This window comes from Thermobia domestica, chromosome 10 (assembly GCF_964235325.1).
Source record: "Thermobia domestica chromosome 10, izTheDome1.hap1.1, whole genome shotgun sequence".
Lineage (NCBI taxonomy): Eukaryota > Metazoa > Arthropoda > Insecta > Zygentoma > Lepismatidae > Thermobia > Thermobia domestica.
Window position 1 is genome coordinate 117,079,015 of NC_137463.1, and position 26,264 is coordinate 117,105,278.

The 26,264-nt window shown below is 38.7% G+C and overlaps 1 protein-coding gene across 1 annotated transcript in view; it reads right to left on the minus strand.

Annotated features, from left to right (window-relative positions):
* LOC145662673 (uncharacterized) overlaps positions 1-26,264 on the minus strand; it is a 123,877-nt gene that overhangs the window by 22,486 nt on the left and 75,127 nt on the right. Inside the window, exons 2-3 of the mRNA XM_081728487.1 lie at positions 5,289-5,441; positions 59-216 (exon numbers count right to left, since the gene is read on the minus strand). Coding sequence (XP_081584613.1) covers positions 59-216; positions 5,289-5,441 — 311 coding nt within the window. The remainder of the gene's footprint in view (positions 1-58; positions 217-5,288; positions 5,442-26,264) is intronic.

Below are 26,264 nucleotides of genomic sequence, written 5' to 3' on the forward strand. Positions count from 1 at the left end.
CAAAGAACAAACCAACAAACGAAAAACAAAGAAGAAGAAAAAAGATTCAATCACTTACCTCTAAACGCTCGAAGTCCAGTCGAAGCTGAGTGACTCCTGCATTATTTTTTAATACGTCGAGTGTACAAGACATCAATCCATTTGTTGCTGAAGGATATCCAGGATTTGTAAAGTACGTACAATTCTGATTTGTTGTTGCACCACAAGTTACTTGAACTGAGAAGAGCAGTAAGGAGGCGTATGGAATGAAATATTAGAGAGAATTTTATCTATCGTATTGACACTTTTAGTTAGTTCTTTTGTTTTACTTATAGATATTTAATTTTAAGAAAACATTGTCAGTATTGTTAAATAAATCTGCCTTATTGTCTAATTTACCACTATCCAAATATTTCTAATTAAAATAACATAGTCGGATGCCGAATTAATACTGATATACAGATACCTATCAACTTAATGAAAACACAAGGAGTTAGAAACACGTCAGATATCTGGCTTGGCAACACTCAGGCGGCGACCACAATGTCGGGCTGTTGGTAGTGATGTGTTAAAGCAAACTCCGCATTACATGAGGAGCATTTGAATGACAGTGTACTATGAACTGATTAGACATTGATAGTGTAAAATGGACGATCTCTCTGATTTCCAAAGAGGGAAAAATGTTCCCCGTCAGTTATGTAGTGCGAGTGTGACTTGGCAAGTATGTTACCTGTGTCGTGAGGACAGCATTTAAACTGATGGTGAACTACAAAACTCACAACAAAACTATCGGCGAAGAGAAACAATGGTTGGAAGTAAACTTCAATGACAGATCCTACCGAGCATTAAAATGGAATTTCAGTCAGAACTGTCCTGCAACTTCGGTACAAGTGATGGAGGAACTTAAACAGCACATTATACAGCCTTTGTCGATAATTACAGTCCGGCACGAATTACATGGCATGGACAAAACCGCCGATAAGGGACCATAAGGCATTAGCAGAATGCTAAAGGTACAGCGAACTCCTTCGCAGCGAACTACTTAATGGATATGCCAGCTGATGACTGGGAACGTGTCGTTTATTTATTTATTTAAAACAAATTGGAAGAAATCTTTTACAGTAAAAATAAAGACGTATAACAAAACGTGACGGAGAAACGTAACACTTAGGAAAGAAAGAGGATCTGGTAACCCTAACCGGAATTGAACAGAGTTGAGCCGTAAAGGTGAGTCAAAACTGCGCATCATTTTACAAATTTGCGTAGGCCCGTGAAGAAAATTGTACTGTTTATGGGCAAGATACGTTATCAAAAGCAACAGCCAAAAAAGATGATTCTGTCAAATTCGTTCTGGAAATTTCGATGTCCAATATGCTACTCACGGTGGGCCACCAATCAAAGCAAAAATATATGATGTTCTGGCAAAAGTCAAGCAGTCTCATGACACATGACATCACCAAATGACCTAAACAACAATCACGAAAGACTTGAACCATTCGGAGATAACTAGCGTAGAGTCATGGTTCAAACGCCATTTTCTTCAGTATAATAAGCCCTTTCCAACGTTATCACTCACATGTCGGTATCATACACCTGAACCAGATAATTAGGGAAAAACTCGGAAGTATTTTTGCAAATCCAACCAAAACATTTTGCCCCTCTGGCCTAGGCCTGGGTTGACGTAGGGATCTGAATTTTTTTTCTAATAATACATTTTATGTACATAATACGTGTGCAAAATTCCAATCTTGTATCTTAAAAACAAAGGGTAGAAAAACTGTTGAAAGTCTGAATTTAGGATCTCTTTTTATACACACACAAGCGTATATACTTATTATAAAAAAAAATCTGCGTCATTATTATTTAGCCTAGAGTCATGGCTTCAACGTTATTTTCTTTAGTATAACAACCCCTTTCCAACGGTGCCACCCACATGTAAGTATCGTATTCCTGAACCGGAAAAATCGGGAAAACTGAAATTTTACTGAAAAAATCTGCCCCTTGGAACATTTGCGCCCCTCGTGCCCGGACTCGGCTTCACGTAGAGATCTAAAAAAAAAAAAAAAAAAAAAATTAGAAATATCCAAAGGTACATACAATTCCAATCTGATATCGTGAAAACTAAAGGCGTGAAAAATTTTAGAAATTTGCCTTAAGAAAAAGTAAAAAGTCACGCCCTTCCGCCCCCACTTGGCGCAGCCAAGTTGACCATCCGGTTCCAAAATGCATCTGGGGTGTTCTTTGGTCCATCCTTGACTTGACTAATAAAATAACGAGTTAAGTACCTGTTACACAACCTAAATAAGAGCTCAAAGACAATATTGCGCCATGGTAACAAAAGTTACCAAAAATCCTAAAAGGGTTAATAGAGCACTGAAGCTTCAACCAATACTATGGTAACACTGATATGAGAAGTGAAGATCAATGTGATGCAGTGGAGTTCCCAGAATTTGAACTTGAATTTGTTTTACTGTCTTTAGACAAATTTGACTTAGGTTATGAATTTAGCAGTAGACCGAGATCTGGAGGGAAGGGGGTCTTTATCCAGCAGTTGGTAGAAAACGGCTGAATATGATTATATATTTTTTGCCCCCCCCAATATTTTCTTCAAGTTGGCGCCTATGGGGGTGCCTATATCCTCCGAGGCCTATTATGCACCAAAGTCAGAGGTTCTGATCTCCAATACTCTTAAGATATCAATGACGCTCTTTGAGTCATTATTCCCTATCTGAGCACCCCTTATTTTATAGATTTTCTATCATCATTATATTCGAACAGCCCCATTTCTAGGTTTGGGTTAAGTTATCGTATTTTTAAATTTAAAAAAAAAAAAACTGGATAATTTTGAACATATGATTTTTTATGACGTAGTTTCACATGTTTTCGCTACTTCTAACTCTCTTCAAGAAATCTATCTTAGATACGACACTATCGTAGTAATCTGTACATGTTATATATTTCAAGTTGGTTGGTTGGTTGAAGTTTAGCGTTTCATTTCAGCACCGAAGTTATATGAAACATGAATCTAGAATTCGAAGTGTAACACAAACCAAAATTGAAAATTGTAGCTTTTCCCTAAAAATAATTGTGCATGAGGCATTCATAAATTATGTAGAACTGAGCCAAATGTACAGTGGACAGAAAAGGGAATTTACATTTATGCTATAAAATTGATATCAATATGTTTGTAAGGCCCCTCCTCTGGTCTAATGGTTATAGTGCGCATCTTTGGTGCACGGATCCTGGGTTCGATTCCTGCTAGGAGACCTTCAAATTTGTATGGGCATTACGATGGTTCGTGTTACACTTCGAATTCTAGATTCATGTTTCATATAACTTCGGTGCTGAAATGAAACGCTAAACTTCAACCAACCAACCAACTTGAAATATATAACATGTACAGATTACTACGATAGTGTCGTATCTAAGATAGATTTCTTGAAGAGAGTTAGAAGTAGCGAAAACATGTGAAACTACGTCATAAAAAATCATATGTTCAAAATTATCCAGTTTTTTTTTTTTTTTTTTTTAATTTAAAAATACGATAACTTAACCCAAACCTAGAAATGGGGCTGTTCGAATATAATGATGATAGAAAATCTATAAAATAAGGGGTGCTCAGATAGGGAATAATGACTCAAAGAGCGTCATTGATATCTTAAAAGTATTAGAGATCAGAACCTCTGACCTTGGTGCATAATAGGCCTCGGAGGATATAGGCACCCCTATATAAAAAGTGCAGGAACATGCTACATGGATATAAAAAGCACCAGTAATCAAAATGGCAGAAATAGTCGAAATAGTCTTCTAATTATGTTAATATTAAATTGTCTAAAAAGTATCGAGTTTTCAGAGATCAAAATTAGGATAATGTAATTTAAAAATAACATTAAAACCATATGTGCACCATTTTGTTCGATGATCTGTCATTTTTTCAGTAACACCACAATCCTGTCAATCTTGTCGCTATAAAAAGTCTGTGGTTTCCGGTCAAAAAGTTGTGACACGTAGTTTTCACAGGCCTCTTTTGAAAGTAACAATACTATTCAGGGAGTTCTGCAAAGACCGAAACCAATAATAGTCTTAGAGTGCCAGGTCCGGGCTTTAAAGTGGATGCATTAAAATTTCTCAATCAAGTTTTCTCAATTCTTGACGGGCCGTTAAGATTTATAGAGGTCTGGTGTTGTCAGTACGGTATAAACACCATTTCTGTTGACCATTTCCGGCCGTTTCTTGTCTACAGTACAGGTCCTAGTCTATCGTTCTCCGCAGTAGCAGGAGCTCCTGATGCACGATGCCCTTTCAGTTCCTCCAGACACACAACATAACTTTCGTGAACGTCAGTGTGGGCTTTACACCGAACTGTGGAGCTTCTCTTCGCTGGAGCACGTACTTTTCAACACACTGTTGTTATAAATTATCCGCTTCTTACCCTCAATAGTGATCAACCGCTTCAGAAATGGCTATAGTTCGTTACGTTTCATTAAAGATTCGTAGATAGAAATTTGATTGCATAAATGGTTTTCAGTTATTATGTAGCAACCAAACATCGTGCCTTTTTTTCATTGAGCTAGTTATCTCCGAATGGTTCAAGTCTTTTGTGATTGTTGTTTAGGTCATTTGGTGATGTCATGTGTTATGAGACTGCTTGACTTTTGCCAGAACATCATATAATTTTGCTTTGATGACAGTACAATTTTCTTCACGGGCCTACGCAAATTTGTAAAAGGATGCGCAGTTTTGTTGAAAATTCACTCACCTTTACGGCGCAACTCTTACGTCTGGTTCTAAGAATTCTAACATTTTTTATATATATTAATCTTCAATTTTGTTAGCTGTCAAAGGTCATTAGGGCTGAAGGCATACTAATGACATTTCGTGCGTACAAGACTCAATAGTTTTTAGACTACCTGATATATAAGCAATGCCGATTCACCTTTGGTTATTAATTTAGTTTCTGATCACCAATTAAAAAAAAAGTTAACAATCTAACCCATTCCAATTAAGTGTGGGAATTTAAAAAATAATTGCTGTGATAGCTAGTTCAACAACATATATTCTGCTCTTCCATCATCGAAATGGATCAAATGATCTCTTTCATGAAAATAACAAAAAAATACATTAAAGCAAGTAGAAGAAAAGAAAGAAAGGGACCTTGACAATGTTTTTTTTTTTATTTCTAAATGCCATTAATTCTTGAACTTTATGATCAAAAATGTAATATTTTTCCGTCTAGCTGAGCTACTTTTAAAATACTTTGGTCATACCAGTCGAAACAGAACAAAAATTGGTTACAAGTTCATACTCACAGTAACAGCAAACTCCGAAACCTTGGGCACATGTCCCACTGGCTACCCCTCCTAAACTTCTGCATTGAACGTTGTGATAACATACTCCACTGGATCCAGTGTTTGTAGGGCACTCTGAATTCGGGAAGTCGATGATGGTGAAAAGACTGAGAACTGGAAAGAAAGGGTTTGGAGTATATTATACAGTTTGTCAAACGCATGACGCATTCATATGGTAGATTTTCAAACTATAAACATCGAAAATTATCTATAAACAGAATTGATATATTTGTGACTTCCGCCTTGTGTAGAGGGATAAAGGCGGAAATGGAATCCACTTTTAAGACGCTGAATTCATTCAGACTAAGCATAGTCGTTGGATGATGTGTTTATATTACACAAACTAATTGAAAGTAAAAAGAAGGAAATCGCCCTTCGTTTGATTTTCAGTTTAAGTTAGAAACTAACCGTAACACTTCATAAGTTTGCATACCAATTCAAGGTCTACTACTATGCCAAGTTTCATTCATATCGGGTGAGTTCGGCTGAGCTCGTATACGGTATATTGATTTTACGAATGATTTTTCAGGGGCGAAAAGCTCTGTTTCGCTATATTTTACCGTTCTTGCCAGTGTTGCCAATTTGGGGGAAAGTCGCTAAATCTAGGGGATTCGCTTTCCAGGATAGCGACAAAAAATAATTTTTCCGATTAGCGACTTTTTTGATGATTTTGGGATGACGATTTGATGACTTACTTACAAATCTAGCGACATTTGTGCTGCGAACAATTTGTCCTAAAATAAGTACTATTAGCTCGAATCAGTTCAGATATATGTTTATTTTCCTTTTGCTTATTTAAATCAGTACAGATGTTGCCGAACTGGGAAAGTACATAACATTTATCTCTATATTCCCGCTTTGATTACTGTTATCTCTTACCTTCTAACGGGGACCAACTCCAGCTTTTAATGTCCTTTGGTTTACTGAGCTTCCGTTTAGAGGCACAAATAATACATTATCGATAGCAAACAGATTATCTGTAGAAGCGTGAGTAGAAGTGAAGTAAGATTTTTTCTAGACCTTTAGTTTTGTTCGTTTCTCTAAACTCACTTTTGATTTCGTTGAAGCAAAAATGATCATAAAGTTAAAAATATATAGGGGAGAGGGGGACATTGGTACTATTTTTACTTATCCGAGATTTTAGAACATATTGTCAGCTTGATAAACATGATTTTTTTCCTACTTAACACTGATTCTTCAGCTACATTTACAATGTGCAATATTGTTTCTACTACCCAGACAGCACAATGCACGTATAGTACCCGTATAGTGCATGTACAATTGCACGGATGCAACATGTGCATCATCTGTATAAATGTACACCTGTACATGTGATGCACATATACATCACAGGTTCTATTCAACATCTTCACGTGTACAGGACATGTGCAATGCACACGTACACGTCCTGCACAAGTGATTTACACCTACCGCGCAGGTGATTTACAGGTAGCACGTATTCGATTTACATGTAGTTCACAGGTGATTTACATGTAGGACAGCGGTGATTTACATGTAGCACACAGGTGATTTACATATAGGACAGGTGATTTACATGTAGCACACAGGTGATTTACACGCAGTAACCAGGTGATTTACATGTAGGACAGAGATGATTTACACGTAACACACAGGTGATTTACGCGTAGCACATAGGTGATTTACACGCAGTACCCAGATGATTTACATGTACTACAGAGATGATTTACACGTACCACACAGGTGATTTACACGCAGTACCCAGATGATTTACATGTAGGACAGAGGTGATTTACATGTAGCACATAGGTGATTTACACGCAGTACCCAGATGATTTACATGTTGCACGCAGGTGATGTATATGCAGTATCCAGGTGATTTACATGTAGGACAGAGATGATTTACACGCAGTACCCAGATGACTTACATGTAGGACACAGGTGATTTCCTCGTAGTGTAGAGGTGAAGTAAAAGCATATTTGAGAGGCAACGAAAAAAAAAAGTTTGGATATTTGATGCTTTACGCAGTAACACCATCTATAACACCGAATTTTTTTGCTTTATTTTTTTTTGTATTGATATTGAATGTAGATTTGGCTCAAGCAACGCTTTTTTTTAATTGCTAGCCAAAGGCTAGCTCCCTTGCGAGGGTTACGCCCTCTATCCGGGGTGAGTGCTGAAAGTATTGGGGTAGTAAGGAGATTGGAGCTGGTCTATGGAATATAGGAGAACTGGAACATCATTTATTTAAGTAACACTTTATTATATTTCAACTTTATTTCATTTTATTATAGTATCCATCAGACATTATGATCTTGTGATCATAATCATAAGGGCAGGAAAAGATGATGATGAGGTGCACTTCACAGGACAAACACAAACAATTTGTTAAAAAGACGAATGCTGGTTATCTTCTTGTCCAGGGGCTACTCTGGACAGTGATGAAGACATGTGAAGCCCTGTTAGTATAATGGATTTACAGTGCAGTAAATGTGAGTGAAACATGATGGGGAAGATGATCGGAAGAATAGGCAGATGCGACAAAATGGTCGGGGTGATCAGGTGGAAGAGTTTTGAGATAAAGGGAGAAGAGCAGAGATAAAGGACAGGTGATGAAATTATAACCCAGATCGTAGTTGCGATCGATATCCATCGTGTCCACAAGTAGAGGGTGCCGTTGCTGAAGGCGGGTAGTTATGAACCTGAGCCTTAATTTTTCGATGTGATGAAGTAGGGTAGGAAACGTTATGCGGTCATACAACTCCTGCGTTGGACTCGGAAGCTTGATTCGGTATGCTAGACGAAAAGCATGTCGTTCGAGCACTTTTAATTTGTTGTAGAAGTAAGGTAATGCACTAACCCAGGCGGGATGTCCATATGTTAAGACGGGGCGCAAAAATACCTTGTAGGTATTGAGTACTGTAGAAGGCTGTAATCCCCACGTGGTACCTATAAGACGTTTAAGAAGGTTTAAACGATTATAGGCCTTGCGAGTGATTTCTTTAAGATGTGGGCGCCAAGTTAGATGATGGTCGATAGTGAGACCGAGGTAAGTGACCTGTTTAGTGGGTTGAATTCGTGTACCGTCGACACTGATGTTAAGGAGATTCGGATTTTTCTGTACTCGAGAGCGCTTGCGAGGTGGAATAAAGACAATTGCCTGCGTCTTAGTGGAGTTTATGTGAAGTCGGCACTTATTGCACCATCGAAAGAAGGAGTCAATTGCTATGCTGAGAGAGGAATTAATCTGTTGAATGGTTCGGGCTGTTCAGAGAAAAGCAATGTCATCAGCATATTGGAAAGTGTGCACATTGAGAGGAAGTGCCGGCATGTCAGCTACAAACAGAGATATAGTAGGGGTGAGAGAGCAGAGCCTTGGGGTACACCAGAGTGAATAAAAATCGGATGAGAGAAGGAGCTATTGATGGTTACATAAGAGAGGCGGTTAGAAAGAAAGTGAAATATGAATCGGAGATAAGAAAGCGGAAGTCGGAAGCGGTGTAGTTTGAACAGAAGAGCTAAATGCCAAACTTTATCAAAAGCTTTTTCGAGATCGAAAAGGATGAGACAAGACGGTCGAGCAGTATTATAATGATTGGTAATGAGATTTAAAAGTCTGAGCAGTTGATCGTTGATGCTAAAATTAGGTCTAAATCCGGCCTGATGCACAGGAAGCAAATTATGGGTAGAGAGATGGAGATGAAGTCTGGCGACGATGATGCGCTCGAGAATCTTGCTAAATACGGAGGTTAGCTGTATTGGACGGTAAGATGCAACAGAATCTGGAGGTTTGTTAGGTTTCAGAAACATTAAAGTAGAGGATGTTTTCCAGTCTGAGGGGAAGTAGCCGGTACGAAGTATAAATGTATAGACATAAGAAAGAAGAAGAAGAAGACAGTATGGTGTTTCTTTGATGTGGCGATAAGTTATCCGATCCAAACCAGGAGCTGTATTACGCTTGCGATTCACGACAGACGAAATATCGTCAGTAGAGATAGGAGCGGTGAGAGGATTATTGTCGGGAAGACTATGAGTTTCACTCGGTTGTAAGTAAGGTGCTGATAGGTTCAAGATGTCCGTGGGATGCCTCCGGGGAAAGTCTGGTGAAAAAGGAGTGAATGTAGTTTGCAGGTGGTCGGCAAAAGCGTTGGCTTTATCTTCATCTGTTTGTAGCGGACAGTCATTAATAAGCAATGGATAAGGCGTCCTGGTAAGCTTGCCCGTCAGCAGATTAAAGCGTTTCCAGTACTTAGTTGGGTGCGAAGTTTCTGCCAAGGTGTTGCAAGTCTTGACCCAGGTCCGGAGTTTATATGCCTTAACATAGTTTTGGACTGTGCGCTGGAGTTTGCGATGATGCTGTAGTGCTTCCAAGTTCCCAGTGCGCTGAAACTCTCGGAAAAATGCGCGGGAGCGGTGTATAAGAGATAGATAACTTGGTGGTAGGCGTGGTTGGAACCGGGAGATTTCAGTGGTTGGTATATGAAGTTCGGACGCATGACGGATAGAGTAGGTGATGTCAGAAATGCAATTATACAGAGCATCTTCTGTGGTAGGCGGCTCAAGATTGGCTAAATCGGCAGTGATTGTTGAGCGATAATGTTTCCATTTTGCTTGGTCAAAACGTGGGACACGCCGAGATTCTGGTAAGGTTCGAGGACTATGAGGCTGTGGTTGATCAATGTGAAGTTTGATGGGTAGATGATCGCTACCAATGGAATCTAGTACCTCGAGAGTACATCGTTGGGAAAGGTTGACAGATGAAATCACTACGTCTGGTGTGGTTTCAGTGATAGGTCGGGTAGGTTTTGGTATGTCAAAGATATGGCCTGTGGTATGACTGGTGATGAAGTTAAGGAAACGTTGTTTCTGGTTATCTGAACGGCTATGAATATTAATATCTGCCATAATGATATAATATTTAAAGTTATTAGAGATATACTGAAAAAAGGAGAGGGGGATTGGGTGTCCAGGGCGCACATATATGGTGGCTATAGTGGCATAAAGGGAGTGAAAATAGAGGGTGATAATGAGGTGCTCCGGTATGTTATATAAGGCAGGGTGGTATTGGCGATGACTAATGGAAGGATGAAAGCCAACAGTCACTCCCCCATTTGCTCGTCGTGTAGCTACCGTAGAATCACAACATAGTAATGTATATCTAGGTATTTTAAAAGACATAGCTGGTGTGAGGTGAGTTTCGTTAATGAGGAAGGCTTGAATAGATTCTTCTAAGAGAAGCTGTTCGAAAAGAGTATAATGAGTAGCGAGGGATCGAATATTAACAAATAAGAGCGAAATACCCATGATTACGGTGCAGTAGAAGGGTTGGAAGTTTCTGCGGAGGCATGTTCTTCGAATGGAGTGACATGAAAATACACGTGTGGACCAGAGTAGGTAGCTTGAAAGGAACATTTAAAGATCAGGCGAGCGGAGTGATTGACCACCCCGAGAATGTGTTGTCGAAGAAAAGGATGAATGTTTTGCATTGCGATAGTGAAAAAAGATAGTAATTGTTGGAGAGTAATAGGTTCGTCGATAGCTGGTGGTGGTAGAGCTTGCTGAGTTGGCGGTAAAATAGGTCGCAAAGGAACCGTGAGTTCCGGGCTGAGAGGCTCAGCTGTAGGTTTCGCTTTGCATCGATAACTATACGTCGGATGCTGCTCTGGACATGTGGAGCATTTAGGTGGTTTAGATAAGTTGGAGCATGCCTTAGTATCGTGGGCACCGCTACAGTATCCACATTTGCTAGGTTGCGTACATTTTGAAGTCGGGTGGGAATTGTACGCTTGACAGCGCTCGCATCGCAATGGTAAAGGTGGAGGTGATTTTGATGGCTCGACGCGATGCTTTCTTTTATAAATGAAAGCGCCATAAGTTAGCAAGTCATCGATGGTGGTTTCGGAATTAGTAAGGACTCGTACCATGTATGTGGCTCCATGGTCGTTTTTAATACAGAGTGCCCCTCTTGAGTGAGTTCTTCCTGAATCTCATCGTCTGTCAGGGAAGGATCCACCCCCTAATGACAACTGAAAGAGCCGGGGTCTTCGTGGAGGTGGTGCCTGTTTAAACGCCTTTGATTCAAGTCGCTTCATTTCAGCATGTTTGCCAAAAATTTCGAAACTGCATTTGTTTCGTACAGTGGTTAAGAATGATGAATCGTATGACTTGAAGATTATCCCATTGCGTGTATGAACAATTTGAGCGACGAAGGCGCGTGGTAGATATTTTATGAGTTGTTGAAAAGCCAGCTTGGTATTCTCAAATTTGGGATCAAAGTTGGTAAGCAGGAATGAATGAAGACGAGGTTTGGAAGAATCCAGTATTGTCGGAAATTCATTAGCGTCGTCGAGATTCATGGATGAAACAGACTGCTCGGATTCACTAACAGTATGATGACGCTTAGACGGTGGCTGAGTTGAAGAAGTGTGATGTTTGTCCGGTGTGCGTGATCGGGATCTACCAGAATTTTTGCCTTGGGAAGCAGATGGATGCCTTCGGTCAGTCCCCTGACCCACTGACGTGGGGTTCAGAGACGGCCCAGGAGGTTGCGGTGGTAGTCCCGGATGGCCACCTGACGCCATCCAAATGGGCGCAAAAGACTTTGGCGAAGAGGATGATCGAGGAAGCCCACTGTGGCTCTCACTTGAGGCAGCAATACGTCCTCGCGGAGATGTCGGTCAGTGCGAGAACTGGCCCTCCACAAAAGAGATGAGGAGACGAAAATGATGATGATGGCCACGGGCTCCCACTTGAGTCAGCAATACGGACTGCAAGGGGATGTCGATTGTCTGTATCAGAACAATCCTCCCTAAATGATCAAAAATACTAGTAAATGCTCGTAGAGCGTTAGAAATCGAACTTAGACCTGTAAATCGATGAACGATTCGGAATTCTGAGTGGGTATGTCGAACACCGAATTTTTATTTTTTTATTACAGGTTAGCCTGAAGGACTAGCTGCCTTTCAGAGGGTTACGCCCTCTTTGAGGAACGAGATTGGCTGTTAACAATGGAATGAGTATGTTGGATGGGCTAAGTGATTTTAATCTTTATTAGCAGCAACATTTACATAAATAAATAATTTTGAAGGTGGAGACTTAAGGAATATTAATCCTTAACATTAGGTGCAGGTATAAACACAAAGGAGAAAAGAATACGGTATATTTTAAACAAATAAATTATAACACAATGATAGCAGTGCTTAGGTATAGCATTCATGATCTGTACAAGTATAGCTATGAGCGTGAGAGATGTGGTGAGGTGCATTCACAGGACAACACATGGGTGATGTTAATTAGACAAATGAGGTTATCTTCAGCCTAGGGGCTGCTCTAGGCAATGATGAAGACGAATGAGGCCCATGTTAGTAAATAATGATAATCACTGTGCTGGAAATGATGGATGAATGAGAGGAAGATGTTCATGAATGACGTAATCTGTGATGATAAGTAAGGCGGGATCTAACGGTGGTAGAGTGTAGTGATATAGCGTGAAGAGAAGCGAAAGTGGAGGATGATAATAACGGTGAGGTGTTGGGTGAAGTGCTAAATATCGCATTGTATCCTGTAGTAAAGGATGTCGTGTTTCGAAGCGTTTGGTGATGAATGTTAGCCGCAGCTTTTCAAGGTAATATTGTAAAGTCGGAAAAGTGATTTTACGGTATAGATCCTGTGTAGGACTAGGCAGCTTAATGCGGAACGCTGTACGGAAAGCATGGCGTTCTAGAATTAAAAGTTTATTGTAGAACTTAGTTGGGGCAGCTATCCAAGCAGTAAACCCGTATGTAAGGACAGGTCGTAAGAAAACCTTGTAGGTATTTAGGATGGTGTGTGCTTTAAGGCCCCAGGTGGTACCAGTCAATCGTTTCAGGAGGTTGAGTCGATTATAAGCTTTAGTGGTAATGGTTTTCAGGTGTTGCGACCAAGTAAGGTGGTGATCATAAGTAATTCCCAGATATGTGACAGTGTTACTGATTTGAATAGGCACCCCATCAACATTCAGAGAGAGATTGCGTGGGTTTCGGCGGACTTTGGAAGTTCTTCTAGGTGGTAAGAATACGATGGCTTGTGTTTTGGCTGCGTTAATAGTAAGCCGCCACTGAACGCACCAGGTGTAAAAGCGATCGATAGCTGTTTGTAAGAGAATGTTAAGCTGCTGGATAGTTGTTCCAAGTGCGAGAAGCGCCGTGTCATCCGCATATTGGAAAAGATGGACCTTATCTGGCAGTCGGGGCATATCAGCTACATACAGTAGGTATAGTAAAGGAGACAGGGCTGACCCTTGTGGTACTCCAGAGAACAGAAAGATAGGATGTGACAAACTGCCTGTACTGAGATATAGGTGATACGATTTGTGATGAAATGGTAAATAAGACGAATGTAGGAGATAGGAAGCTGAAAGTGCAGAAGTTTGTATATGAGCCCATGGTGCCAGACTTTATCGAATGCTTTCTCTAAATCAAACAATACTAAGCAGGAAGGATTGGCTGAATTATAGTGCTGAGTAATGAGGGTTGTGAGACGAAGTAGTTGATCATTGATAGAGAAAGCTGGTCGAAAACCAGCTTGTGTGATTGGAAGTAGGCCGTGATCTGAGATGAAGATGTGTAGTCGTTTAACCAGGATACGTTCCAGGATCTTACTGAATGTGGAAGTGAGTTGAATAGGCCTATAGGATGCAACATTCTGGGGAGGTTTATGTGGTTTAGGAAACATTAGCGTCTTAGATGTTTTCCAAGCTAAAGGAAAGAAGCCAGTGCGCAATATGAATGTATAGATATTCGCAAGAAGAAGTAACAGTGAAAAAGGACATTCCTTGATGTGTCGATACGTCACGTTATCTAGGCCAGGTGCAGTATTTCTTTTATTATGGAGAACTTGAGATATTTCGTGAGTGGTGATTGGGGTGGACACAGCAATATTAGGGGGTAAAACATGAGTAGTATGTGGTTGCAGTTGTGGTGATGAAATATTGAGTCTGTCTGCGGGATGAGGTGCTTTTTCAATTGGCGGTGTGAAAATTTCTTGGAGGTGATCTGCAAAAACATTCGCCTTATCGCTATCGGTACTAACAGGTGTGTCACCCAATAAAATGGGATAGGGTGTAGTAGAGAATTTGCCACACAGTGCATTGAAGCGAGCCCAGAATTTAGTAGGATGCGATGTTTCAGACAGAGTGTTGCATGTCTTCACCCAGCACCGGAGCTTATAAGCTTTGATGTAATTGTGCACTGTACGTTGTAGTTGTTTGTGATGTCGGAGACGAACACCGAAGATTTTTTTTTTGCTAGCCGCGGCTAGCCACCCGTGCGAGGGTTACGCCCTCTATGGGAAGGTAGATGCATGGGAACTGATAGGAAGAACAGTGGGAGTTGGTCTATGTGATATTTGTATACTGATATGTGGATGGTGAAGGATAAAGAGAAAGGAAATGGTGAAACAATGAAGGAAGATTGTGGAATGCATTTATTATTTATTTATTTATTTATTATCTCACTTTTCGGAGGGACATTGTGATCTTTGGATCACAATCATGAAGTGATGATGGAGGTGATGAGCATGATGTGATGAAGTGCGATACACAGCATACACAATACAGGGTTATGTTAGTGGACAGATGCATGTTATTCTTCTCGCTTGGGGGCTACTCCAAGCATTGATGAAAAGACAGCGGGAGCCCAGATTAGTTACAAAGGAGTTACTGTGCGAATGATGGACATATGAAGGGTGGGATGACGTCAGCCTTCAATTCTGCGGCTAAGAGGAGATGATGGTGATTCGGAGGAAGAGTGTAGTGATAGAGTGTAAAAAGCAGCGCCAATGGTGTATGGAGAAGATGGGCACGAAGTGGAAAGTCGATGTGTGCTGTCATTGTATCGATGAGGAGTGGGTGGCGATCCTCAAGACGAGTGGTGATGTACTTAAGACGGAGAGACTCAAGATGGAAAAGAATATGTGGAAAGGTCATGCGTTGATAGAGTTCGTATGTCGGACTGGGTAGTTTGATTCTGTAAGCAATGCGCAGAGCATGTCGTTCCAATATCTTCAGTTTATTGTAGAATGAGAGTGGTGCGGCAATCCAGGCTAGATGAGCATATGTGATGACCGGACGTAGAAATACTTTATAGGTATTGAGTACAGTTTTTGGACTGAGACCCCAAGTAGTGCCTGTAAGACGTTTAAGTAAATTAAGACGATTGTAAGCTTTTGTGGTGATGTGCTGCAAATGAGCCTTCCAGGTGAGATGTGTGTCTAAGACAAGTCCTAAATATGTTACTGTTTTGCTTAGTGGAAGACGTGTATCGCTGACTGTGAGATGAAGGAGCTTGGGATTTCTCTGTACTTTTGTGCGCTTTTTAGGGTGTAGGAAAACTATAGTTTGTGTCTTGAGAGCGTTGATCTTTAAGCGCCACACTTTACACCATTGGACAAATGAATCTATGGCGGATTGCATAGAAGTATTTAGTTGATGGATGGTTTTGCCCAGCGCTAAGAAGGCGGTGTCATCTGCGTATTGAAAAACGTGTATATTATCGGGCAGAGTTGGAAAGTCGGCTACATAGAGAAGATACAATAGTGGAGAAAGAGACGATCCTTGCGGTACACCAGAATGAAGAAATATTGGATGAGAGAAGGTATGATTAATGGTAACATATGCTAGGCGACAGAACAGGAAATTATATATGAATCTGATGTAAGTAAGAGGAAGACGAAAGTTAAGAAGTTTATAAACAAGGCCATGGTGCCAAACCTTGTCAAAAGCTTTTTCAAGATCAAAGAGAGTTAAACAAGATGGCCAGGAAGTATTATAGTGATTTGTGATGTAATTAAGAAGGCGTAATAACTGATCATTAATACTGAAATTTGGACGAAAACCTGCTTGATGTGATGGTAAGAAATTATATCTGGAAAGATGTGTATGAAGACGGTATACTAGAATCTTTTCTAAGATTTTGCTGAAGACTGGAGTCAATTGGATAGGTCGATATGAGGAGACACAGTCGGCGGGTTTGTTGGGTTTGAGAAACATCAGTACCTTTGAAGTTTTCCACTGTAATGGTATATAACCAGTGCGGAGGATGAATGTAAAGATGAGAGAAAGAATATATAATACTGCGTATGGACTTTCCTTGATATGTCGATATGAGATGTTATCAGTGCCAGGTGCGGTGTTTCGTTTTCGTGCAATAGCTGTGCTGATGTCTTCTGGAGTGATGGGCTTTGTGAGAGGACGTGATGTATTAAGCGGATGAGTACTGTTTGGCTGAAGATGAGGTGAAGAAAAGTCGAAGTGATCCACTGGGTGATTGCGAACTGGATGTTCGGGAGTGAGCGGTGTAAAGATATCTTGTAGATAAGTGGCGAAGGCGTTTGCTTTGTCCAGATCAGAGTCTAAAGGCGAGTCATTGATGATGATAACACCGAAGACATCACCTTCAAAGTATATTACAAGTAACTACTAATTGTCAATGAGAATTTTACTTTTGGAGTTTATTATTTGCAACGAGCAAAACTTTAGGTAGTATCTTTGACATGTTTGCCAAGTAACAAATAACGCAACATTCTCTGTAATCGGTCACGAAAATAATTTTGTAAACCTATGAACTGTCTGACAGTAGTCACATCAGTACAGTGCTGCCACCTGTTGATTTTGTCTCGTAGCTCAGCAGACGTTACGGAGTTTTTACAATCATTCAGATGTTATTTGTCGAAAAGTCTCTATAACACCGCCTGGAGGAAAAACGACACCTACCAAAAATGGAGGTTACTTTATATTGTTGATGAGAATGAGAGTAAAAGAATGAAAGTAAAAGTATACACTTGCACGGCATTATGGACGTCTCATACACACGTGCAGTAGCCGTGCAAATGCCCATGTGCACACAACGGCTTGAGCACCGGTAATTTAAATGTGCTTCATCCACGCAAATGCACATGTGCACATTCATGGCTCAAGCATTGGTTATGTACGTGTGTTGCATCCACGCAAATGCACGTGTGTACATAACGGCTACAGCACGGGTTATATAAATGTGTGCCTCATCCATGCAAATGCACATGTGCACATAATGGCTTAAGCACGGGTTACGTACGTGCGCTGCATCCATGTAAATGCACATGTGTACATAACGGCTACAGCACGGGTTATATAAACGTGTGCTTCATCCATGCAAATGCACATGTGCACATAACGGCTTAAGTACGAGTTCTGTACGTGCGCTGCATCCACGCAAATGCACATGTGTACATAACGGTTTAAGCACGGGTTACGTACGTGCGCTGCATCTACGCAAATGCACATGTGTATATAACGGCTACAACACGGGTTATATAAAGGTGTGCTTTATCCATGCAAATGCACATGTAAACATGCACGACTTAGTCACTGGTTATGTACGTGTTCATAACCCACGTAAATGCACATGTGCACATACACGGGTTAGGTATGTGTGCCTCATCCACGCAAATTCACGTGTACGGCTTATACACGGGTTATGTATGTGTTCATCATCCACACAAATGCACATGTGCACATGTACGGCTTATGCATGGATAGTGCACATGTGTCGTACACGTACGTGTTGTATGGGTAATGTCCTACCTGGAGTAAATTACATTTTACGAAAGGTCTGCAATCTGTACCAATCTTCCCCATGTGGGGGCAGATTGGTACGAGCAAAGTGAAATATCACACAGAGTTTCTGATAATAAAGATACTAACGTAATTTTTTGTTTTATTTTTTCATGAAATATTTTGATATATAATATTCTATTAAACTTCCACAAACTCAAGTATTTTAACAATATATTTAAGGACCTACAGCAGCAAAAATGCAAAATAAAAACATGTTTCATAAAAAGAATTTGAAGATTTGTCAGAATTTTTAGTAATTCAATAGATCTGGTTCAACCTGTTATATAAAAATAAAAAATAAAATAAAAAGTCCAATGCTTGCTTGTGTTCTCATCAAAATTTAAAAGTTTCGCAAGCTATTACAAAAATAAAAACGTACTATAAATAAGATTATGTATCTATAAGGAAAAATAGAAGTAAATAATCCAAGCGCTACCTACAGTTTACAGAATTTTGAAATATTTTATACCTCAACTACTAACTGGAAAAGATGTTATAATTTTGCTTCGAGCTTCCCCTTGTCTCCAAAGGAGGCGGAGCTTTGTTATTATAAAGGCAACCAAGAAAGTTCTGTCGCTTTTCACCAACAACCTTCGAACATCGATATGTCACCTAAGACGTACCTGCAAGATCAAAAATAGTCCCACCGGCATCGACGACCTTCTGCTAACGCTCTGGAAGGCTATAGATTCCATTGCGGTAGAACTAGAGATGCAAGGGCTCGGAAAAAACGGCTTTTTTGAAGAAAAAACTCGTTTTTTTCTGCTTCGCTTTTTTGCTTGGGAAATTTTGGGCTTTTTTGAAAATTTTGCTTTAAACTGATAATGCAGACTTTGTTTCGCTTCTCTACAACAAAAAACTCATTTAATTAGTGGTTGATGCAGATAATAATATGAAAACTCGAAAATAAACCATGAATTTCAAAAAGATTTTTTTTAAATTCTTAACATATTTACATTATGAATTCCAAAGAATTAACCAATATACCGTATGTAATAATATTTTAATCTCTTGAATACAATAAGTACTTAAAAATTATACACAAATAACTAGAAAACTGTATGTAGTATTTTCATTTCAAAATATCATACACCCTCTTTTTGAAGCAAAATAAAGAAAAAACATGAGAGAAATATGCACATCAAGAGCTTCGTTTCGGGTAGCTCTGTACATTCTTGAAATTTTTCAGTTAAGGTTTAACTTTCATATACATTGTATGAATATTTCGAACAAATTTTTCACTGATTGATCACATACGTAATAATCTGTTACCACCTATCAGGTGCTTCGGATCTGCAAAATCGGTAAAGCTCCAAATTCTGTAATGCACTGACTGTTCCTTAAGATTGTTCAATCGGGAAAGTATCGAATTTTCTGTTCTTGGATCTTATACGTAATAGACGGTTCATCTGAGGTATGGTTTCCAAGGCTGTAGAATATATAACCACCATCACGCTTTACCCAGTCCTGAAGGTTTGTGAATTTTTAACAAGAAAATTGAACATATCGTTACATAACTTTTTTTTTACCAAAAAGAAAAACATGGAATACATTTAAAAAGAGTGGGAGAAACCATCACTGTTCCAATTCACAAGAAAGACGACAAAATTGATTGTAATAATTATCGAGGCATTTCTCAACATTCTTTTAATAAGATTGACCCCATACGCAGATGAAATTATTGGAGTTATCAGTGTGTATTTAGTCGAAATCGATCAGATATTTACCATTCGATAAATACTCGAAAAGAAATGGGAATATTTTACCCAGTACATCGACTGTTTATTGATTTTAGAAAGGCTTACAACTCTGTTAGGGGGAAACATTGTACAACATTCTTACAGAATTTGGAACACCGAAAAAGCTAGATTTACTACTATCCATTTCATAAAGATAGGCCCCTGACTTGGCGGTGCTGCCGTGACGTCCAGTCAAAACTTATATTACATTGTCGTACCTCGTTGGAATTGTTGGAATGTTGTCTTTTCACTATTTAAGACATACAAATTCTCGTTGTACTATGTAGTGAGAAAAAAATAGAAATTAATGAAAAAGTGCGTATTTTTTCGTACTTTTTTGGTAAATCAATGTTTATAGGACTATATCTCGGAAAGGAGATAACATGAAATAATTTCTTGTGCACGATATGTAGATGCATATATTACCTGTAAGTTCTGAAAATTTCATTACTCAACACGTAGTCATGTTCTTGTTATTCAGTAAAAAGTGAGACATCATTATCTCTGAATTGCTGCGGTGTATTTACAACCTGAAAAAACTTTTAGAAAGATCTTAAAGTAGCTTTTTCAACCAAACTGTTTTGACTTGTTTTAAAAGGTAAACAATAACAAATATGACATTATGATTTTCTCAGCTTTGCGCCCTTTCCTATTGCAGTTTATACGGAGTGCTACGTTGCCACATTTTCCTGGCGCTATACACTCTCAGCCGGACGGGTATTTAAACTTGTCATGCACACTGTCCGGCACTTTTTAGATATTTTTAAAATGTTATATCTCCACAGATTTTGAACCAATTTCTTAGAAATTAACAGGATATACAGTAAATGTGCCAAGTGTTCAAAATTAGAAAAGCGAACTCTTATTTTGTTTGGATTTGCATGTGATGGTCCTCGAAAATTTGTTGCTTTTTGGCAGTTTTTCACTTACTGCACGCAGTACAAAATACACTTGCACAGAAACAAATACAAGCACAAACTTTATTATACGACACAACCTTAGTTGATATGTAATATTCACTTTACACTTCACAGAAAATCTGTTTTCAGATCTAGGAGTCCCAGTACTTCTCTTTAGTGTTGTACATTTCGAAGCACTTTCCCACGCAAAGTCCAACTTTATATATCAGGCAATAAACCAGGGATAAGCAACAAAAGTTTACTCGCCCAAGAAAAAAGTTACTAGTCCACATCACATAATAAAAATAATTTACTTAACTTCCATATGATATTAAATACTCGCCCGCACCGATGAACCACACGCCCCGGGCGAGTGGTTATTTGCATTCCTGCAATAAACGCTAATATTTATTAAAAACTTCCTTTCACCTTGAGGATGCTACGTACTTGTAGTTTGGATTCCACGTTTATCAGTAGGTCCACGTCTCATATAGCCTCACTGCTGAACAGGACGTTCAATTCAAAATCAACTCAACTTTTTTTTTTTTTAACTATAAAACTTCATCAGTAAAAACAGCTGAAACACTTTATATGCGGAGTACTCTGTAGATAGCCCAGCATTTTGATCAATTCCCGGGACACCACTAAACAGGGGGTTTGCGTTTACTTGAATTTTATCGCTCCAAGCTACATCAGAATCTGTCTTTGAATAGGAACGACACGTTTTTTTTCTCTCTTTCCCGGCGCTGCCTTAGGTTCACTTGAAACCGAGTTACTACCTTGTTCACTCCCGAATATGCCACTGAGCACAGAATAATCAATGTCATTACTATTCATTACTAACTCATAACCGTCTGAGTCGGAGTCATTCATCAGTTCTGCAATTTCATTATATATATACGTGTGTAAGTTTTTGACGCCTACGAACCGAAGGGAAGTGTTGAAGACGTAATCAGTGCGACGTGATTAGACGCAAATACAGCCCTCGTCAGCTAATCATTGCATTGTTTTCTTTCGTTGAAAGAAAGAGGACCCATTCTGTGTTACTGTACATTCGGCAGGGGAATTGATCGCAGAACTTGGGTGAATACGTGATTGCCAAGGCTACATTTCTTTTCAACCTTTAACATGTTCCTAAGCTGGAAAGTGTATACTGATAGATATTGAGGTAGAAATGGAGTCATTGTTAATAAGTGTTCAGGAAGATAGCAGGAGCAGCGATGAGTCAACAAACCCATTACGAAAGTGAATGAAGCAAATAGATTGAGATGAGTTTTTGGATGTTTTACTTCAACGTTTTATTTTGATTACATTGAGATGTGTAATGCATTATTATTATTATTATTATTATTATTATTATTATTATTATTATTATTATTATTATTATTATTATTATTATTATTATGTTGTGAAAGATTATAATAAATACTTTTTCCTATTTCATTCTTTATGAAGTAGGCTTCGCGCTACAGGCTTTCTGAACGCGACAACACTGTACGACAGCGGTGCCGCACTTCCACTTACTGTATGCTGTATCTTCATATAAGCGCGGGGAATTTAAAGGTTGGACTGCAACATGGCTCACCGCTTAACGCAGAGAATATGTTGAAGTAAAAAAAAAAAATAATAATAATAATAATAAATACTCTATCAACTAAACCTTTTTTGTTAATAGATTCAAATATTTGGAACACTAGACTTCCGAATTTTCGAACAGTGTTTTGTACGTTTCTCTACCTACCATGGTAAAGGAGATCAGAGCGTCGTACGTTTGTTTTAATTACACAAAAAGTATCAAGTGATGAAAATTGAATTTTTCACAACTTACAGTTAATGGATGCATCTACATATTGTACACAGGAAATTATTTTACGTGATCTCTTTTCTGAGATATAGTCCTATAAACATTGATCTACCAAAAAAGTACGAAAAAATACGCACTTTTTCATTAATTTTAATTTTTTTCTCACTACATAGTACAAAGAAAATTTTTATGTCTTAAGTATTGAAAAGATAACATTCCAGCAATTCCAACGAGGTACGACAATGCAATATAAGTTTTGACTGAACGTCATGGCAGCACCACGAAGTCAGGGGCCTATCTTTATGAAATGGATAATAAGTGTTTAAGTGAACCCCAGAGTAAAGTCCAAGTAGAAAAATGCGAGCTTCCACGTCGAGATTGGCCTGAAACAAGGATATGTGTTATTGCTGTTACTATTCAGCTTTGCTCCGGAGTACGCTATAAGAAAAATCAAAGATAGGAACCAGGGCCTAGAGTTGAATGGTATTCACCAGGTTATGGTGTATGCTGATGATGTAAATCTAATAGGAGAACAATCGAAAGGAATGCAGAGGCTCTCCCTGGCCACGGCGAGCAGATAGTGGAAACTCTCCTCGTGAACGCTCACGAGCATTCTACGAGCAAATACCGTTGTTCGTGCTTCGTGAATCTTCGGGTTTTGTCCTTAGAGGAGCGGAAGTGTTGTCAACCTTGGCGGTAATCACTAGCTTACCAAATAAAAAAAAGTATGTATGGTAACTGATTGCCATTTAGTGTATAGTGTTTTTTACAATGTGGTAACCGTTAACTATAGACAACACAAACTGGTAACAGCAATCAAATGATAAACTATGTACGTTCCTTTTCTTCTTTTTTCTTTCCTTTTGTTAAAGAAGGATGTGGTGGAACCAAACCATCGCTTACATTTATAAAAATTTGCCAGTTTGCCCAATGGAAAACCAGTTTTCAATATATATATATATATCGTCGGCGGCAATTCAAAACCTGCTATGTGCATTTTGCAGGAGAAGCGAAACACAGTATCCTGGTTAGCTTTTTGGCTTTATAAAAGTGATGTTATAAGTAATATTTGATGCTGCACGTAACTTGATACCTTTTCAAGTAACTTGAGAAGGTACCAGTTACGTGCAGCATCAAATATTACTTATAACATCACTTTTATAAAGCCAAAAAGCTAACCAGGATACTGTTTTTCGCTTCTCCTGCAAAATGCACATAGCAGGTTTTGAATTGCCGCCGACGATATATATATATATATATATATATATATATATATATATATATATATATATATATATATATATATATTATCAAGTTCTTAATCCGAGTGTGAGTATGTTGTTTCGCTTTTTAGGAAAAGAGATAATCTGTTGATACGAAAAAAAAAATACTGTAGCACTTGTTTGTAATTATCTAAGTATTATCTCCAGAAAATTAGCTTATGCATGTATGTGTGTACGAATAGGCTTAGCAAGGGGTTGGTTGTGGAGATAAGAAGCCACTATTGTCTATCAATAGGAAGAATAGTATTTCTTACTCCACTTTTAAAGTGGGGCCGCGGTGGCTCAGTGGTAGAACGTTCACATCTGGTGCTTGGGGTCCCGGGTTCGATCCCAGCCCCCGCCAAGTGAACTTTGCGGTGGACAAACACCGTGTGCGTGGGTTTTCTCGGGGTTCTCCCATTTCCTCCCACTTTCTTCATTCTATCATGTCATTCATTACTCATCATCACCGTCTCCTTTAGCCTAACCGGTATAACCGTGGGACGTAAAACCCAAAGATTTCATTTCGTTTTTTCCACTTTTAATGTTACTTTGATCGCAAAGAATCAAACAAAATATTAAGAGAGCCAAAGAGATTTTCCATTTTTAAGAGTGACCATTAGTGGGTACCATTAGTTTTTTTTTTCTTTTTTTTTTTTTTTTTTTTTTTTACAAGGAGTGTCTTTTTAATAAGGAAAAATATATTGTCCCTGGCTGGTTGCTTGCCGGTAGCTTGTTAAAAGTGAAAAAGAATGTTAAATTATATCAACGACTGAAGCTACACGCTTGTCTTTCTTCGATAGTTACTGACTGGTTTTGAAAGTCACGATGTTGTAGGCCTACTGTAACAGCGCAAACTTGGAAGAGAAAGTTCCAACTGAATGATACGAACAATTATTCCCAATGTCTTGAACATGAAACGTGGATTGCACGGATAACGCTTAAAGTGGGCTGGACTGCACTGGAATTTCCTTCCGGCAAATTAGTGTTTGGTCGGAACTCAGTTCTTCTGTGTAATTGTCTCTTAACAACATTTGAACATTTCTTTTAGATAATAATATCTAACTAACTCTATGGCCTATGGAACCCGAAGGTTCAATGCGGCGTTTACAACATATTTCCACTAACTTCTGTCCTTAGCCAACTGGATCCAGTTTCTACTCTGTACTCTTATTTCTGCAAGATCCATCTTAATATTGTCTTCCCATCTACGTCTAGGTCTTCCTAGTGGTCTTCTTCCAATTGGGTTTTCAGTTAAAATTATGAAAGCGTTTCTAATTTCTTCCATTCTGGCTGCACGGAATGGCCACCTGAGACTTCTACACTTAATGACCCTAACAATGTTAAGTGAGCGGTATAAACTATGCAATTCCTCGTTATGAATTTCCTCCAATCCCCATTTTCATCCGTCTTTGGTCCGAATACTACTACTACTACTACTACTACTACTACTACTACTACTACTACTACTACTACTACTAGTACTAGTAATAATAATAATAATAATAATAATAATAATAATAATAATAATAATAATAATAAATACGCATTATTATTATTATTATTATTATTATTATTATTATTATTATTATTATTATTATTATTATTATTATTATTATTATTATTATTATTATTATTATTATTTTCAACATCCCGTTGTTCTGCTATCAATCTAGCAACGAAAGGCGTTCACAACTTAGCAAACGTGAAGCGAGTGACAAGTTACAGACCGAGTGCTAATGTAATACAATGTCACGAATTGTGTAAGCAAGCTAAAAAAGGCCTGAAACAATTCGTTTCCGATTTTTGCAGTCGTTTTTACGTCTGTAAGCTGACATGTTTAATATTAGTTTCTTTCTTTCTTTCTTTCTTTTTCATTTGTTAGTTACTTCAACGCTAACTGTAACCTCTATCATGCGTCTTCCTCGATCAAAAAACGTACCAATTTTATTTCCTGTAGTGTTTTCGCGTCACTGCTTTCGAAATGGGGAGGGGGAGAGCACACCTGCACATTTCACGCTTGCGTCTGCTCAATGCTTCAACATCGTGCGAATTTGTGACCAGGCTTGGCCGTAGGTTTTTTACCATCTTGTGTTCTTACAGAGCTTGGAATACCGAGAAAGCTAATTAGATTAATTAAGATATGTTTAAGTGAATCCCAAAGTAAAGTCCGGGTAGGAAAATTTTTGTCCACGAGCTTCCACGTCGAAAATGGCCTGAAACAAGGAGATGCGTTGTCGCCATTATTATTTAACTTTGTGCTGGAATACGCCATAAGGAAAATCAAAGATAGCAACCAGGGCCTAGAGTTGAACGGCATTCACCAGGTTATGGCATATGCTGATGATGTAAATTTAATAGGGGATGATAGGAGAACAGTAGAAATAAATGCAGAGATATTATTAAACGCTTGCAGGGACATGGGTTTAGAAGTAAATGCAGAGAAAACTAAATACATGGAAGTGCGTCGGGACCGTAATACGGTAAATTGTGGAGGCGTTAAAATATTAAATAATACTTTTGATAAAGTGGATACTTTCAAATATTTAGGATCAATATTAACAGACGAAAATCATATTCACGAAGAAATTAAATGTCGACTAAAAGCAGGGAATTCGTGTT